Genomic DNA, 19,443 nt, shown 5'->3' on the forward strand with positions numbered 1-19,443 from the left:
TAAACTGTCACTATGGTTGCAGAGACAATAATGGACAAGAAATCTACGTCACTCCATGTACATTCACTGTGTCAATCTGTGGCTCATGAATGAATTCAGTGTTAAAAAAAATTGTGCTTAAGTTTTAGCTTTGCAACCATACTCCTCCTGAAACCCAAACACTCGTGGTTTCCAGCACGCTGCCGGTGGGTCATGGGAATAATGCCGCCAGATCACAGGTCGGCATTGTTTATGGACGGAACTATGACGGTATCTGATCATCTTCGAACCTCTGACTTTTGTTCTCGATTAATGAAAACATTCTTGGAAAATGCTTTCACTTTCGTCCATCTTTCGGTGTTTCGTTCAAGAATTCCACCTTTAGCGGCGCATTACGAATGCCCCCCGGCCGTCCCTCCTAATTATGGCCCCGGGTTCCAGAAACCCACAAAATAGAACCTATTCCATTATTCCTAGCTGTGGTATTCAGCTGCGACAGATGGCCTGCTTTGAACACTTTTTCTTTCCCCAAAGTAAACGCTCTGGCCCCAAGATGACCGAACACCCAGCTAAGTGCATCTGAGGTTGCGGCAGACTGACAGCCCACTCCAAGACCACTACAAGCTTTTAACTGCAGCAACTTAAAAAAAAAAGACAACCTCTCCTAACCTGCAGAGAAATTCTATTCCAGACATATTGGTTGCTAATAGGGGTTTCACGAGTTCACATCTACGTATATTAATACCGTAAGTTTATGCGTATTTGGCGTGCTGTCCGGGTGGAGGGCTCCGAGATCGGGATGTGGCCCGAACCCAGAGTACTCCCCCCGGTTGTGGTAAGAGTAGATGGATCTATAAGTGAGGAGAAATGGGGTGGAGGAGGGATGCTGAAAACTGTCAATGAACAGAGATAGGTTCTGCTGTTATTTATACCTTGTCATGAGTTGATTACTGATTGGTCTCCACTTGTGTTAATCAGGTTAATGAACTGCGACTGTTCCTCCCGAACTTTGTTATAAAACAGCATGTAACAGTACGCAAAAATCACGGTTCGGTACGTACCTCGGTTTTAAAGTCACGGTTTGGTTCCTTTTCGGTACAGTAAGGGAAAGAAATGCAAACATTAAACTGCAGGTTGTTTATTACTAGAAACTTTTTTTAACAATTAGTTTACAAATATATATAAAATAAAAAAAGAATAAGAAATAAAATACTGCTGCAAAGTTCTTCACTAAATAAAATACTCTCAAACCAATATCATATAATAAAATATAATGAAAAATATAAATAAATAACTATGATTACAGTGCAGCATTACCAATCCCAGCTGTGTCGTCGGCGTGAGCGTGGCGTTTCTGCTACGTGTCAGCTGCGTGGCGGTTGCTTCGCGTTTTCTGTGTCTTTACACACCAGAACCATGCCTGACGCGTCGCTGGCGCGCTGCTGCTACTGTAGGTGACATAGAGGGAGACCGCCGACAGACCAGGCTCTTGTCTTCACGACAACAGTATCTATACTTCATGTTGAGCATAAATATAAAGCATACTGATAAACGACACCGTCAACAGTTTTGATGGCAAAATAGACTATGTTTGACAGGTGTAATATTTGAAAATAGCATGCACGCATTTTACGCGCATCTCACGTAGGCAGTCTGCAAGCTCTAAACTGTTAACATGGGAGCCGAATTAAAAACGGACACGGCACGCAGCTGAGACGCTTGCGCCACACATCCAGTGTGTCGCCGGCCTTGGAATCAGCTGCAGGGAGGGGATATGAGCTGAACGCGGATACTTCCCCCACTTAGTATGTTCGTTTGGAAACAAGAAAATGTACCTTTGTTCCGCTCAGAAAATATTGCTTTCGGTCATTCGGTACACACGTGTACCATAACGAAAGCCCTGTAACGAAACGGTCCGGTACGAATACACGTATCGTTACACCCCTAGTTGCTAATAAATAAAAGCAGACAAAATTGGTTAAAATAAAAATATAGAATACCGCTAAAAGAATCAATTATGAGGTGGAGCGCTGAGAAATTTGATTGACATTTGAGGAACTGGGCTACAACCACCTTCTGATCACTAGACTAGATTTTCAGCTTCTTAACAATAGAACTGATAGTCACACACAAACATTCCATTGAATGGCTTTTATCCAGCATGCTCTAAAAATTATCAGAGCCAAATATGGGGAAAACTGGAATAAACTTTTACGAACTTGGTGATCACTAGGTTTTAGCCCAAAACTGCCCTGGTAGCTTCAAGAAATGCCATAAGTGCCATAAGATTTTTACCATAGTTTAGTGTTTCTGTTCTTTCATTTTTTTGAGCTTATAGTAACAAGTTTTGTTTTGGTACTCCTAAGTGTTGAAAATTTTACAAGAAAATTAAGAATGTTAGAAAGGCTGACTTAAGGAATCGCAAGGCCAATTGGTTCAACTTCAAGCAAAATTGTTAAAATGTTATAGGCAAATACTTTTGACCAGTAGGTTGTACTGTCACCAAACTATCTACTGTAACTTGATCTGAATATCATCTAAGAAATGACTGGATGAACTTTGTAAGAGGAGCAGCACAATTTAATAAAAATCCAAGATGGCAATCAATCAACTAGGTACAAAAGAGTCTGACAAGCTCAAAATTGTTTTAAGGCTTCCAAAGACAGAAAAAAAAATCAATAGTATAAAATCCAACAAATACAATAAGGTGCATCCAGAACTTCACTGCTTGGGCTCTCAAATGTTAACACCGCTACAAAGTTGGGCTTGAATTTTTACAATCCATGAATCAAACCAGTTATGTAAAAAGTGCAATAGACAGATCTGTGCAACTTAGAATTTAGTGCTAATTCACAGTGGAAGATGAAGATTGACAAACTCAAAATCCAAAAACCTGAAAAGAAGTCTCTGTATCCTTTCTGTTGCTCGGATTGTATTTACTCAAAGCAAGCCTGTAGAGATCGAGTGATGGCAGTTTGAACAGCAATGGTAGTGCAATAAACTTCAGACCATCCATAAAGCAACAAATATCTTCAAGATATACAGTATAAGAAACAAATAACCCCAAAGCAGATAACAGCTCTAAAAGTACCAGAGGAGCTCCATTTCAACCCAACAGGGAAGATAAAATCACACAGAATCTCCCTTGAAGATCTCTATATTATCTTTTCTCAAGCATGATTCAAAATGAGAATAAATGGAAGAGGAAATGCTTCAAAATTGCTCCACATTTTCCATCAGTTCGTTTCAAGTCCAAATTTAAAATGAATCCTACTTATTTCATCAATGAGAAATTCTGGCTTTGGTGCTCATTATTCAAAGCAATTTTTTCCCACATAAAATTGGTAAGAACTCACTATGCCTATTTTTTTTTTTTTTCATCACCTGTCAACATTTTGCCATATAAAACTCACTTTTCACAATCCAATTAAACGGTAAATAAATTTAAGTATGACCCTTCATTTTGTCTAATTAAAAATTCTGTTTCATCAGATATAAGCCAAACCCAAATGCCATTTTTCAATGAAACCTCACTGAGAACTCCAACGAATCTCCTGAGCTATACAAATAAAGCCACTTCTAAGCAATAACGTTTGCCTTTGGGAAGTTAACATTTGTTGCTGAAGCTAAGATCTGTTGCTGCCAAAGGCTTCAAAGACTGGGAATCTGATTCTAAAGCATTACAGCCAGCTTGTTCTTATCCAATTTTCTTCTCTCAGCTACATCCCAATTGATAAATGCTGAGGGGAAAAAATTAAAAACCAATGTTCTACCCTTTTGGTGTGCGTACAGAGCTATCTGATGACTCAACTAAGGTTACATGGTAAAACACATCTGATGTGTGGCTTCACATGAAGTGCTTCAAAGACCCGCCATTCACAACCACAGATCTCCACTTACCGCTCTTAGGCTCGAGAGCAGCACTTAGGCTTGTGCTTTCCAAGAAACTAAACAATTATTCAGAGTAGCACAGCACTGCATGACAGATATTTCTTTATTGCACAATTTCCTCTTGTTTTCACACTAAAAAGTGGGGAACCGAGGAGCAAAAAGAAACACGTGCGGAATATATGTTTGTGATGGAATGATCTAGTCTAGCATGACTAGGCCAAGGAGTCTGTATTACGCATAAACAAATCCAATACACTCATGGATGGCACAATATTTACAGTCCAAAGGGCAGCTTTCTCTAAAGGCAATTGCCCGAACTCTTAAGCATGAGTGTAATGGAACAGTTTGTCCTGTTTTCATGTCCATATGAGGCTGTTTTGTTCGCCAAAGGATAGAGATGAAGATGTTAAATGTGAAGTATTTAAATTCTTTTTTTCTCCAAATGGAATTGCAAACAGGTTACCTGAAAGTCCCTTCACGTCTCCTATTGCTCGGTCAAACTGCTAGTCCCGCCCCAAACTCAACTCATTGGCTGATCGTGTCAGGTTGATTAGGATGCTCAAACAAACAGAGCAATGTTTTTAATGTTGCTGCCTATGAAGGTTTGGAATAAAGTTTTTTTTTATATATATAGAAAATACACACATCACCATTAAAGGTTTTGAAATGCAAGGGAAAATTGGATTTGTTGGCTTAGCGAAGATTTAAAAAAGGTCATGTGCTAACTTTTAAAATAGCCAAAGTTTGTCGCTACTCTCCATGAACCTGACTAACAATTTGGCAGCATGTTTTATCAAAGCCAAAGTCTCTCGCTCACTGGCAGTTTGACAGCCTTTGGAAATAGCATTGTTTTTTCTATTTTCAATATTCTATGGCTTTAACCTTTTTCAGTTGAACTGTTCCCGAATACACTGCAGTATAACAGCATAAGGAATGGAATTAGTTCTTTGAAAAGGGTCATGTTGAAAACGTGCACACAAATGCACTAATATTTATAACAGCAAAATATTTAGCCATTAAACCCTATTTAAATTATAAATGCTAAATTTACAGCAAGAAAAAAAAAAAAAAAACATTAAATATTTTTGGGAATTTTTAAGACAAATATACCGAAACAAAGCGAGATGTTAAAAATAAAAATAAATTAATTGATTAAAAAAATTATAATAATTTAAGTAAAATAAACTTTGAATGCAAATTAGTTTGGTATGAAACCATGTACTGAGAGATAAACCAAAAACTTAAATCAAATCAAATCAAATCAAATACACTTTTACTGTGAATCTGTTTGGAAGGCTAAAGTTAAATAATGTTTTTGTTTTTGTTTTTTCTATTAAATGGGCTGTAAGCAATGTTAGCCATTTCGCTAACCCCCAGAAGCCAAAGAATTCAAAATGACTGACAGTCTGAGAGTCACATCTGTCCGGAAGCAGGGACGTTTTCTGCATGCTATTTCATAAAATAAAAATATTTTAAAAAAAATCACTTATAGCACCTCTAAATGCATTGTAACTACTGCATACATCAATCAAAGTGGTATCACTACTGCATAAAGTACATCTAAAGGGACTGCACTACAGTTTTCAAGCACAGCAAAGGGACCGACCACTCTAAGGACACTGAGAGGTCGTGCTACTGTAATATTCAAACTCTGTGGTCAATGCCTACAGTAAAGTACAAGGCAACTAAGATCTACAGGCAGTAGGTCTGGACCGCATGGGTGCAGTGCATTGGGATGGGGTGAATTGGAGGTGTAAGAACCAACCTAATGGATTAGTCTCACCATCATTGCACTTTGGGAGGTCTAAGGTGCATGGGTTGTATCTAATCTTATATTCAAAGGTCACTGGGCAGCAGCAGACAAACATTTAGGCCACATTTTGGAGTAAAAGGAAAATAGTATCCAAAACATGATCAGTGATTCTTTTTAGAACGGAGGTTTAGAAAATTTCAAAGTACATGTGAAATAATTCTGAAAGAGGGCAGTGCATCAGAGTTCTTCCCATTCTGTACATCTTTCCCATCGTGCATTCGATTGGTCAGTGAAGAAGAGGTGAGCCATGTGACTAGACAAGCATGTGGATCTCATTGTACTCATCCCGTCCATCTTCATCGAAATTGGGCGAATCCTCATCAGCATCCAACTGCGAGAACAAAAACAACATTTAAAATGAAATCAACACTAGGTGAATTTTCTCAGCTGACTACTTGTGTTCGGACAAACATGAATACAACATGAACTCACTGCTGCAAGCTCTCTCTCCTCGAAGATCCTGGTCAGGATAAGTCTACGCAAAGGTACGGTCATGATTAGGATGAAGGGAAAGGCCAGAGAGGCTACAGTCGACTTCACCACCCACAGCAGGGTGATACACAGCAACTGAATGATGGTGAACATGTTCATACGCCATGTCTTCACCTGTATGTGAAACAAGTCATGCCTAGGATTATGACAAGGTCTATAGTGAAAAGTTTCCGTTTTGCCCTTTTTTTTAAATGTAATATGTTTTATTTTTGTATACTGTCAGGCAAAACTTTGCTTATTTCAAAAGTCTCTTACAAATGGTGCAAATAGTTCTTATTTGTTTGATTTCTTTGTTTCAATACTTCATTGATTTCAATCCTATATTTCCAATGTAGTCTCAGACTTTTGAACAATACACAGTGTTCAAATTTGTAAAATTTGGTTAATTGTTTTCAGTTTTAGGGTTGTGTTAAAAAGTGCGAAATGAAATGGTGATTTGTGCGCCACCTTGTGGGTGCTTCGAAAGCTTTCAAACAGAATCCAGATGTCAATTTAGTACAAACTTGTAGCATCTACCGTGTAGAAATCAAACACAAACACATATAATAAGCCTTCAGCTCTGCGTTTGTACACAACATCACTACTACCCTCAAAGTCTCAGGAGAAAGTGCTTACCTTGGTAACAAAGATGTGGTCAGGATGGTGTTTAGCAGGGGTGACCATGAGTGTGATTCGCTCATAAAGCTGGATACCAGTAAGAGACGTGATGCCCATGTACAGAAATATCCCAAACAGCACAGCCAGAGGAATATGACGCAGCACATCTGTCATCACTATAGACAACCCTGCACAGAGGTGATGGGATTGACAGAATCAGGAACGTTTTTTTTCTACCTAATTTAATTGAATAGTATTCTCTGAAAAAATATTTAATATCAACTAGTAAACTAGAGTGGTCTGAAATATAAAACAGATGTTGTTTATACAGCAATACGCCACTCAAATCATGCATTAAAGTAAGTTTACCATGGTAACATGAGGTTGAGTATGAAAACCCCATCTTAATGGGATAGTTCACCCACAAATGTTATTTTTGTCTTTTACTCACCCTCAAGTTGTTCCGAAACCGTTAAACAGAAGAATTATATTACATTGACTTCCAAAGTATGAAAAAATAATAATAATACTATGGAAGTCAATGGGGACCAGAAACTGTTTGATTATCCACATTGGTAAAAATAACATATTATGTGTTATGCAGCAGAAAGGAACTCAAACAGGTTTTGAACAACGTGAGGATTATTGAGTTAATGATAACAGAATATAATTTTTTAGGTGAACTATCCCTTTAACCATAGTGAAATCATGGTATGCCAACATTAATATGATAAAGATCATTAATCGATACATATTTCAAATTGATATACTGATAAACAGATTAAGTTCACGATTAGCAAGCAATCCAACACATTTCTCAGGCATTGAGTGTACTTGCAGGTTTTAGAGTAGTAAAAACTTCTGTCAAATTCATAATGGCAACTGCAAGCTCTGACTTTTCCCTTTTGGCTGCTTTGACATCATGTAAAAACAAATCAAATGGCAGCAACCTTAACAGCTAAAGATTATTAATCACTTCTGTTTCTGTAGCTCAGTGGTCGAGCATTGCGTTACTGGCACAAAAGGTCATGGGTTCAATTCCCAGGGAACAAAACATACTGGTAAAAAAAAAAAAAAATGTATAGCCTGAATAAGTAAGTCACTTTGGATAAAAGCATTCGCTAAATGCAAAAAAAAAGAAAAGAAAAACACCTTCTAAACTCATTGCCATTCGATGTCATTTCATCACAGCTGATGCAATTAATGTGATTAAATATTATATTGTAATCAAACTCAAACATGAAACCACTTTGCTGTTACAAACATTGGTATCATACCAATCTTGTGATTATAGTGATACCGACTAAATGTTAATGAGCACACACTGGTTTTAGGTCAGTAAGATTATTATTATTATTATTATTATTTTAAGAAATTTATACTTTGGCAATGATTAAATTGATTAAAAATGACAGTAAAGAGTAAAAAAGAATATATATATATATATATATATATATATATATATATATATATATATATATATATATATATATATATATATATATATATATATATATACAAACATTTCAAACAAATGCTGTTCTTTTGAACTTCTTATTTATCAAACAATGCTGAATTAAAAAAGAGCCACAAATCACCATTTTACAATGATTTTTAAAGGATCATATCACACTGAAGACTGGAGTAATGATGGTGAAAATTCAACTTTGCATCACAGGAATAAATAAAATAAAAAAATGTTAGTATTAAAATTTAGTATTAAAATGGGAAACACTTTTTTAAACTATAATAACATTTCACAAGATTTTTACTGTCGTTTTACATAAGAGGCTTCTTTCAAAACCATGAAAAAAATCTTACAGATGACTTTATATAGAATGTGTAGTCACAGGTGAATTAACACAGTTCACCCAGTTCATTTTCTGCCAATATCTTTTTTATGCAATTGTGTTTTAGTGTTTCTTACCCACTAGGATAGCCACACACATCCCTGTCACCCTCTGCTCTTTAACTTCTTGGATCATGGGCTTCTCTCCGGGGGCGGTGGCTTTGCTCATGACTGTCAGTGCATTCACGTGAGTCACCGAGCGCACAGTGGCGGCAGTCAGCCAGGGCAGACCGAAGAGTGGGCAGATAGCTCCTAAAATCACTATCAGAAGCAGGTCCAGATGAAAGCCAGAACCCTTGACCAAACGCCGCTCCTTCTTGCTCACTATCAAGCTGCAGACAGGATGAAGCCACAAAAGCATTGTAATTGTACTGCATTTCCATCTGAGCTTAGACAGAACGTCTCTCGAACGATTTACTCACGTGGTTATTTGAGTCTCCATGAATATGAGGATAAAAACCAGCAGGGCCGGGATCACTGAGGCCCCCATCATCCAAATAGGGAAAGGCTGTTTATCTCCAAAGGGGCTGATAAACCAGCTCCGTTTGTCCGGAGATGTGACCGAGAAACCAGAGGGCACGTTCAGCTTCTGCAACCACAAAAAACACAAGCGCTCGTAACACAAGGATTCATTGGTTACAGTGCTCTGCCAAACCAACCACACTGTAATACAGACTCCTGGCTCCGATTACAGGCCAGTGTTTAATAAGAAGAGTACGCTGGGAGAGGAGTTTCTCTGTGGTAGTGTACATACTGCACATGACATTTTAACAGTGCTGTTACCTGTGTGTATGTCTCAGGGATGGTGCAGTCCACCAGCACGGAGATGAGTATAGAGATAGGTATCCCGAAATCACCAATGATTCGTCTGGCCTTTGATGATAACAGATGATACACACACAAACAGAGGATGCCAAACTTTTTAGTCAGCTCAAAATGTTTGCTCACAAGGAATCCTAACATAACAGCAAAAACTACAACAAAAAACAAATCATGTTTGCAAATCAGTAATTTTGTTGATTTCCAGTAAAATCATCATTAAATTGAAATTAATTTGTTTGAGAAACAAAACTGACTCTCCAAAAAAAAAAAAAAAAAAATTCTAAAAGATAGGTAGAGAAATGTTGATTAAATAAGATTTTAATTAAATAAAAATACAATTATTACAGACAATTATATGGCGATTTGTATTAGGGCTGCACGATGTGTCGTTTAAGCATTGATATCGCGATTTCGATTCCACGATAGTCACATCGCAAGATGTGCGATGTAGGCTGTCGTAGTTCCGTTTTTCATTAACCGTACGGGCCAGCTGCTCCCCGGCCCTTGACGAATGTGAGAGAGTGCGAGAGAGAGTGTGCAAGCGTGTGCGCGCGAGAGAGAGAGAGAGAGAGAGAGAGAGAGAGAGAGAGAGAGAGAGCGCAAGCGAGAGAGAGAGAGCGCAAGAGAGAAGAGAGAGAGCGCGCAAGAGAGAGCGCGAGATTATTAATCATTATTAATATGGTCAATATATTAAAAATATTATTTTAACAAATTAATTCCAATTAATTGCACCTAACATTAGATTTTGTAATCACAAATATATTTTCTCATTAAATCTCCAAACTGTGGTACAAACAACATAAAGTTGGAATATATTGTTTTATTTTATTTAATGGTAATTTTTTTAGTACGTTAAAGGGGTTAACATTTATTATGTTAAGTAAGTTTTAAAAAGTTAAGTATTATGCAGAACACTATGTATTTAAGCATTACCAATACTGATACCTCTATGAAATGGATTTCAATCATTTTTATGTGGATAAAATACATAAATGTATAAATATAAAATATGTAACTAAATATAGCCATTTAAATAATATTTATAAAAAAAATTGTATTTGTAATATAAAATTTGTGCCATTTTTTTTAACATTTAATATGCTTAACCTGTTACAGAGCATTAAAGTACACTTAAATAAAGCAATATACAATAGTCAATATTTGAAGTAGATCCAAAAAGTTCATCAAAGTTGTCCTAAGACAAGAACGAATTTTGGTTTTAGGTTTTACTAGTGTAATAGCTTTGTGAGAGAAACAGACCGAAATGTAAGATGTAAATCACAGGCAATCTTGACATGGAGTTGGCAAGGGAAAAAAAGAACAAAGTGGTTTGCTTCTCTTGATTATTTTGCTTTAAATACATTTATTTATTTTAATGACTATGGACCCTATAATACATCCGGCACAATGCGATGCAAGGCACAGCGCAAGTGTGTTTGCTAGTTTCAGTCCGGTGGCGTTCGCATTTTTGCGTCCAGCACCACATCGTTTAATTAGCGAATGCATTTGTGCTCATTTTTGCGCCCATGGGCGTGTTGGTCTTAAAAAGAGGTGTGTGAGTGTACACGCTGCTTATTAAACACAGGGACGCACAGCAGCATACAAACATGGCAAATATGAAAAATTAAAGGATTGCAATGCATAAGAATTTTTTTAGGCTAATTATATATAATTATATATATTTATATATATATATGTGTATATATATATATATATATATATATATATATATATATGCCTACGCGGAGTAATAGATAGTCATTGCATGTATCAGAATTAGGCTATCTATTTGCTCGCACACTATCAGCTCGGTTTCATCTCGGAGAGGCGTTCTGTCTTTGCGCTTGCCAAATTCCGCCGTGTAAATAGCAAATCTGTCATGGCACGAGCACAACTGGCTCTTAAAGGGAATGGAAGATGAGACTCTGATTGGTTTATTGCATGTTACGCCCAAAAAACACCCATTACTCATTAAGAGAATAGGGACAACCCGTTTAGACCAATCGATTTTCCATCGCCAACAGTTTTTCCATTGTTATAATAGCAAAAGTGGATTTGGACACACCCTGAGTGAACCGGAGCCATGCGCTTTAAACTTTGCGTTTAGATCGTTAAAATAGGGCTCTATATTTTACTGGAAAACAACACAAAAATGCTAATTAAGCAAAGGATATTTCACTGTTCTGATGAAATAACACCTCAGTACAAACCTTTCCACCAAGGAATCTGCTGTTACGAAACTTTCGCAGAAAGAAGGCCACAAAGAAGGTTCCCATCATGAGCACTAAGGACAGCAGGGCTGTGTTGGGCTGGTTGAGGATGGGTTCCCCAATCACACTATGCCCGTAAGGGTCTATGGGTTTGAAGGCAGGGGTTGTAGGGTAGCTCATCATCAGAGGGTGCTCTTGAAACACCTGAAGAAAAATATCAAATAAGCATAAAACTAAACTATATTTGTGTGCTGTGTATTCAAATGATTTTATTTCAACTATTATTTTAAGCAGTTTAACTATTTTTAAAATATTACATATTTTAATTGACACTTTTAGATAATCACTACCCAATTCACTTTAGTTTCATACTTCTCTTGTTTTCATGACATAAAAAGACATAATTATAAAATAGTCTCAGCACATGCAATGCTGCCTTTAAATTTGGCAAAAAGAAGATACCTTTCTCTTAAAACATAATTAAAATAAAAAAAATCACTAGATTTCAGAGCAGAACTTGCACCTGCTGGTATTGGAGACGTACCTTGATGAGCTTAGAGAAGGTTTCATAGATGAAGATGAGAGAGATGAGAAATGCAAAGATCTCCTGGGTGAATGGAGAGATGTATCGCACGAGGAAGCTTCCCTCAGCTGCCACGATCACTAGGACAATGAAGATAAGCCAGAACCCGATCCACACTCGGCCGGTGAGATACTCGAAGCCCTGCGCCTGGCAGAACTGATAATGAAGAAGAACAAAGAAGGGACGACAGGGAAGATAGCAGATGGAAAAGAGAGGAACAGCAAGATAGCAAAGCAGACAAATGTTAATGTAATGAAATTACAACCTTTTCTTCATTACAGCTGAAACAAAAACACAAAAATTACCTTATAAAAAGCTTCCTCAAAGACCAGAAGTGGTCCAGAGAAGCCGATTATGAGCAAAGGCTGTCCTGCTAGCAGGGAGAACAGCACTCCCACTGTCGCCGTGGAAATGATGAGCTCAGAGACTCCCATCATGCCTTGTGTCTTCTCACCTAAAAAAATGGGAACATAAAGTATGAAAATATACTATGGAAGCCTTTTTGCATCACCTACAAAAAAGAAATCATGCTTTAGTAAATCATAATTATGACACGAATAGTGGAAATAGTCATACTTCTAAGAGCTAAAATCATTAAATTGACTTTTTATGTCATGAAAATAAGATAAATGATTAAAAAACTAAATTATGAGATCAAAATAGTCAATTATAGCAAGTCAGAATTATGACAAAAATAATTATGAGATTAGTCAATAACAAAATCAATAAAAAATATTCTAAGACATCAAAAGTAGGAAAAAGGTAAAGCTCGTCATGACATTTTATCTCATAATTATGGCATAAAAATGTCCAATCATGACATAAAAACCCCAAGTCCTTTAGTGTTTGAAAATTCTATATGAAAATAATCCTAAGTATGATATAAAAAGTAAAAACTGACAAGCCAATTCATATTTACATTATAAAAAGCCAAAATTATGACACCATGTTATCATTCTGAATCTTTATCTCATAATGACTTTGTCAATTTAAACTTTTTATAAATGTCATAATTTCATGCCTTTTATTATTATGATTTACCAAAGCGTTATTTTTTTCTATTGTGGTGGAAAGGGCTTGTATATTAAACAGACTCCACTATCAAAGATAATTGTTTCATTGTCTCACTTGCCTAATAAACCTCCGAAGGTGATAGTGGGCGAAAGAGCAGCAAAATAAATGAAAATGACAGCAGCAATACATTGTGTGTCCACAGCATCCTTCAGGTCGCTTATGTAGCGTGGATAACGGCGGCGAATGTCATGAATCAGACCTCCAAAGGGAATACCAGAGCGCTTGAGAGGATCAACATCAAACTGATCCTCCTCCTCCTGTTCATCCATAATTACATCTACAACACAAACAGAACAGGTCAACATTAAACGAACAGACAAACTTGAAAATGTGATCAGAAATGCAGTAGGCATTCCACCTTTGGTCTCCTGCTCAGCTCCTGTCACAATACTGCCGCATTTCTTGAGCTCCCTCTCCTTACGCTTACGTAGCATCTGTTTCTGGAAGGAGGCCACAGTCTTCAGCAGGTCTTTCCCCTCAACGTCTGATGGTGGAATTACAATACTGCAGTCTAAGAACTCGTTGATGCCATTAAGCAGGTCCTGTCGATCATCAGCAAAGTACGCTACCTCATGGAAGTTCTGTGGAAGATCAGGAAAAACAGTGAACCTGAGTGGTTTAAGTCACTAGTCAATTTATCATTTTAACAACTTTTGAAACAGTCCTGAAACTTCTCATCATATCAATATTCATCAGCTAAGCCAAGACAAAGTCTTACTTCCTACTTTTTACCATGGTCAACAAATGAGTAGAATGGGGTTGAAAATAAAACTTGGTCTAAAGATCATATGAACTCATTATGTCCAATCTTCTCAATAATGTACAGAAATTAAATTAAATTAAATTTATATGAGGAAACAACTTAGAATGGAAGAATATAAGCAAACCAGAATTATAATTTTGGGCCAAGTGATTTTGAAGTTACAATTTATTTATTTATTTATTTCTCATAAAACTGATTAAAAGCAATTTTAGGATATAATGCCACTGATACCCACAAAGTTTTGTTTCGGTTTGCCAAAGAATTCGAGAAATAAATGTAGATTTTACTCTGCAGCTTTGCCATGAAATTCATTACAGATTAATTGGAGAATGGGTATGGAAGCATATGGGTAGCATTATTCAATTTGGGATGTAATATGCAAAATGACAATGCAATATGTAAAATGGCAATGCATTTCTGTATTTACATTTACATTTTCCAATACATTTGTGCAACGTTTGGTGCAAAATGAAAATGAAAATTAAATTACATAATTTTAATTTGCCATTTACTACACCAGTTTTAAAATGTAAAATGAATATTAATTTTAACGCTTTATAAGTTGCAAAATTAAAATGAAAATGTATTAAAGAAATGATTAGATATGTCTAACATGTTAAAGCAAAAACTGTGGCAAAATGATCATTTAAATGCTATTTTTCTTAATTGCATTAACACTCACAGTCAAGACACTTACGATTGCATTTTCATTCGGTGTCCCGCAATGAATGTAGCAAAACTCAATGTGCACATTGAAAATGCATTCGGAGCCGATCACGTGTCCCCGCCCTCGCGCCACGTCAATCATTGTGTGAACAAGGCGGGGCTTACAGAAGCAGAGACTCAAGTCTCAAGAAGAGGATTCAAGTGAGAGAACATGGACAAGACAGTTGGTCCGTGTATGTTTTGATCATTTCGGTTTATGGCTTCAATATTTCATTCGGACTTGTGGGCGGAGCTGAAACGCTGCTTTCATCTGATTGGTCGAATCGGATCGGTTTTCATCTGACAGCCTTCAGCTCGGTCTTGTCATTCTTTCAGGCAAAATAAGAGTCAGTGCGAGTGAAGCACTGAAATGTCTGAAACTACGCTCACTGTTAATTAGCATAATATTTGAATCAGATGTAGCTGGGCACATAATTCGTGCTGCTGAGACCTGCAAATTATTTCTAGGTTGTAGTATTGTATGAATATTGTCCCACTGATAAATACAGTGCAAATAGTTCTGTCCCTTTGGATAACAGTGAAGTGGAAATTAAAATCAATAATAGACTGAACAGTTCCATGTCTGTAACATTTACCACTCTCATCTTTTAAGTCATAAGGCACTAGGTATGTGTGTGTGTGTGTGTGACATTAATAAATAATTGTAAAAATGAATATAGTTACATTTCTAAATAAAAATAGTAAAATTAGCTGCTGCTCAGTGCTCCTGTAGCCTACCCCAGAGCGCCCTCTCGCGGCTGTAGACGGTAATGTTTTCTCTTGGTCTTGAATAAATGTGACATATAGTCCAGTGCGACTTATATATGTTTTTTTCCTCGTCATGACGTGTTTTTGGACTGATGCAACTTATACCGAAAAATACAGTTAACATTATTATTATTATTTATTATGAGAGTAATTGACACAGACTAGAACTTTAATGTTTCACCCAATTCAGCTCATATCTTTAGACTCGTCCGACTCGTGTTGCTTGTATAACTGGGCAGACTTACCTTCCCAAAAAATCCTATTTAATTTTATTTCATAAATTTAACTATATTTATTTCCACTTTACTGTTATCCAAAGGGACAGAACTATTTGCACTGTTTTTATCAGTGGGACAATATTCATACAATACTACAACCTAGAAATAATTTGCAGGTCTCAGCAGCACGAATTATGTGCCCAGCTACATCTGATTCAAATATTATGCTAATTAACAGTGAGTGTAGTTTCAGACATTTCAGCTGAAGGCTGTCAGATGAAAACCGCTCCGATTCGACCAATCAGATGAAAGCAGCATTTCAGCTCCGCCCACAAGTCCGAATGAAATATTGAAGCCATAAACCGAAATGATCAAAACATACACGGACCAACTGTCTTGTCCATGTTCTCTCACTTGAATCCTCTTCTTGAGACTTGAGTCTCTGCTTCTGTAAGCCCCGCCTTGTTCACACAATGATTGACGTGGCGCGAGGGCGGGGACACGTGATCGGCTCGGAATGCATTTTCAATGTGCACATTGAGTTTTGCTACATTCATTGCGGGACACCGAATGAAAATGCAATCGTAAGTGTCTTGACTGTGAGTGTTAATGCAATTAAGAAAAATAGCATTTAAATGATCATTTTGCCACAGTTTTTGCTTTAACATGTTAGACATATCTAATCATTTCTTTAATACATTTTCATTTTAATTTTGCAACTTATAAAGCGTTAAAATTCATATTCATTTTACATATTAAAACTGGTGTAGTAAATGGCAAATTAAAATTATGTAATTTAATTTTCATTTTCATTTTGCACCAAACGTTGCACAAATGTATTGGAAAATGTAAATATAAATACAGAAATGCATTGCCATTTTACATATTGCATTGTCATTTTGCATATTACATCCCAAATTGAATAATGCTACCCATATGCTTCCATAAATGGGAAGAAGATAAAAAATCTATTCAGTTGCATTTGTGTGGTTTGGTCTGGAGATCATCTTAGCCAACTTTGAATAATGGGGAAAAGAGTGCAGAAGTACCAATGAAAAAATTATATCAAAAAATTCAAAATGGCGGACAGGTAATAAGGCAAAATGTGACTCAAAGACTGACTCAAGGAATCTGAGCAAAGTGTAATTTCAGGCCAAGGCATTTGGATTTAATTTTTATGTAATGAAACAAGAACTACGCACTCTTAGGACATGATGGCACTGATACTATAGTTTCCCCCCCAATTTGCTTAAGCATCAGGTTGTTCATTTCTGTTCCTGGAAACCAAATTTACTGATGAACTTTGCAGGAAGGAAGATCTACAGGAAAAGCTCTAGCCTAAGCACTTGAGAGCGACCATCATTCATCCCTGTTGGCCAGTCCCACCACAATTCATTACAAGTTTACAGAACAATGAGAAAAAATCTATTTTGAGATTGTGTGGTCTTAAGATCATATGTCACTATTCTGGAGAAGACTGGATACAATGGTGCTAGTGAAAAATGATTTGTTAAAATCCAAAATGTCAAAATGTCTAGTCTGAACTGAACACCATGACCCAGTGAATCGTAAGAAAAATAAAAAAGACAACTTTGAGCCATTTTTGGCACTTTAATAGTGGCTCGCAACCAATGAGCAAAGATATTTTTTTCACAGGACAAAGCAACAACTAAAAATCTAGATATTACTTATTTAGATGCGCCACCACTTGGGAATTTTAAAATATTTTATGAATATACTTTTTTATATACATTTGCCAAGTTACTTTAATATGAAGCAATCTATCAGGTAGAAACTGAGAGTGAAATATACTTTTTAAAACTCTAGTAAATAATGAATAATCAAGTAAATAATAGGGCTGTCACTTTTAGTTCGAAAATCGATTGCACAATCGATCGGACCAACCAAAAAAAGTTTTTAAAATTAAAATAGGGAATCGATTTTAACCAAATATGTACACTATTAATTTGAAAATAATTAAACAATTAAAAAATACAGGTGTAACAAAACTCACAAATAAGCAGAAAAAGAACATAAAGAATTCCGAAAGTGCAGTATGCCTTACAAAAGCTAGACAGAAAGTACCAGCAATTTTACGCACCTATAAGACCCAGTGACGTCGAAAGTGACCTCTTATGCTGCGTTCACACCAAACGCGAATAGAGCATCTGGCGCGAATTATTTCTATGTTAATTCAATGTAAAGAAGTGTTTACGCGTGTCTGGAGGTCTTGCGGTGCAGTAGACACAAATTCGCCTCATTCGCGCATCTAGTTACAGGAGATTCTGAGTTATGAAAAGGACCACTGCAAGCTGACAATGACCAGCTTTTGTGGTGTACAATTGGCAGTAATACCTCCACCTTGCACAGCGGTACCTGAGTGTCCCTGGGACATCAGTGTGATCGGAGCGCGTCTTCTCAACAGCTGGATAAAAAATGCTCTGCTCTGGACCCCGAAAATGTTGATCGACTTGTTTTTCTGTCCAATAAATTTGTAATGGCCCTATCCTTTTTGCGCATTCCTAGTGCCGCTAACCTAAGTGTCGTTACGTTCGATTAAAAAACACACTCATGGCCTGTTTCTCAAGTCCATTTAAAGTTTCATTTTTTTAACAGTTGTTTGAAATGGATTGAATCATTATTTAAAATTATCTCGGAGATTTTTGAATTGCCTAAATCATAAATGCAGCCGGGTTGAAGCCTGCAGTGATGTTTTTCTTTTGTAATGTTGTTTATTAGCATGTCTGTTAATAACATATTGGCTGTATAAATTACATTGTTTGGTGAAAATCTGTCACAAAAGTTATGCCCCCTATAGGCTTAAATACTACATTATATCTTCTAAACATCACCATCCTATTCTCTTAAATTATATTAAACACATAATCCAAAAAACTAAATATAGAAAACAAAAAAAATATCACAGAAAAATATACTATTATTTTAACCATATTCTACATCCCGAATTATAATCAATACCTAAACTTAACAACTATCTTACTAACTATTAATTAGCAGCAAATTAGGAGTTTACTGAGTCAAAAGTTGTAGTTAATGGTTTGGTAATTGAAGAATTGGACCTTAAGATAAAGTGTGACCTAACAAACAAATGGAAAAGTCATGGGGCCTCGAAATATTGTTTTGGACAATGGCCAGCCTTGGGCTCAAAAAGGTTGAGAAGCACTGTGTTCTAAGATTTCAGATATACTGACACCAAACTTTTCAGAAAAATACTAAACAGCATAAAACAATGAGATAGAAATGGTCTCTTCACATATTTGTTACTTGGGCCTAATAATCTGCAAACCGTGATATATTTTGCATGCAAGATGAACCTTATCGGACATGAGGGTGGAGAAGGAGCGTCCAATCTCATGATAGTCCATGTTGGTCTGCATGGGGCCCAGCAGCACAAAGAGGAACCGAACAGGGACAGGGACTTCCAGAACGGACTCCAGCAGCACAGCCTCGTTGAGCCGGACAAAGGCCATCGCAGGCTTCTCTAAGAACTCCACACACCCTATAAACACATTTATTGCGGTAAAAAATTAAACCACACAAACAGGGATCCAGTGACAGAAATCAAACACAACCAAAAGCATTAATCTTCACTTAGCTGACTGAGGCATTATTGGAAAGCTCTGGTGCTATGACTCAACATCATCTCTGGACCTGAAAA

General features: G+C 36.7%; 1 protein-coding gene across 1 annotated transcript in view; it reads right to left on the reverse strand.

Moving 5' to 3' along the window:
* Window positions 1-5,110: 5,110 nt before the first annotated feature.
* The window catches only part of LOC113108291 (anion exchange protein 3-like), a 74,983-nt gene continuing 60,650 nt past the window's right edge, over window positions 5,111-19,443 (reverse strand). Inside the window, exons 12-23 of the mRNA XM_026271241.1 lie at window positions 19,100-19,284; window positions 13,669-13,891; window positions 13,369-13,587; window positions 12,542-12,690; window positions 12,198-12,392; window positions 11,654-11,857; window positions 9,405-9,494; window positions 9,044-9,210; window positions 8,700-8,953; window positions 6,791-6,960; window positions 6,116-6,289; window positions 5,111-6,014 (exon numbers count right to left, since the gene is read on the reverse strand). Of these exons, the coding sequence (XP_026127026.1) occupies window positions 5,937-6,014; window positions 6,116-6,289; window positions 6,791-6,960; window positions 8,700-8,953; window positions 9,044-9,210; window positions 9,405-9,494; window positions 11,654-11,857; window positions 12,198-12,392; window positions 12,542-12,690; window positions 13,369-13,587; window positions 13,669-13,891; window positions 19,100-19,284 (2,108 nt within the window). The 3' untranslated portion in view covers window positions 5,111-5,936. The remainder of the gene's footprint in view (window positions 6,015-6,115; window positions 6,290-6,790; window positions 6,961-8,699; window positions 8,954-9,043; window positions 9,211-9,404; window positions 9,495-11,653; window positions 11,858-12,197; window positions 12,393-12,541; window positions 12,691-13,368; window positions 13,588-13,668; window positions 13,892-19,099; window positions 19,285-19,443) is intronic.

The sequence above is a fragment of the Carassius auratus genome, chromosome 9 (genome assembly GCF_003368295.1).
Source record: "Carassius auratus strain Wakin chromosome 9, ASM336829v1, whole genome shotgun sequence".
Taxonomy (NCBI): domain Eukaryota; kingdom Metazoa; phylum Chordata; class Actinopteri; order Cypriniformes; family Cyprinidae; genus Carassius; species Carassius auratus.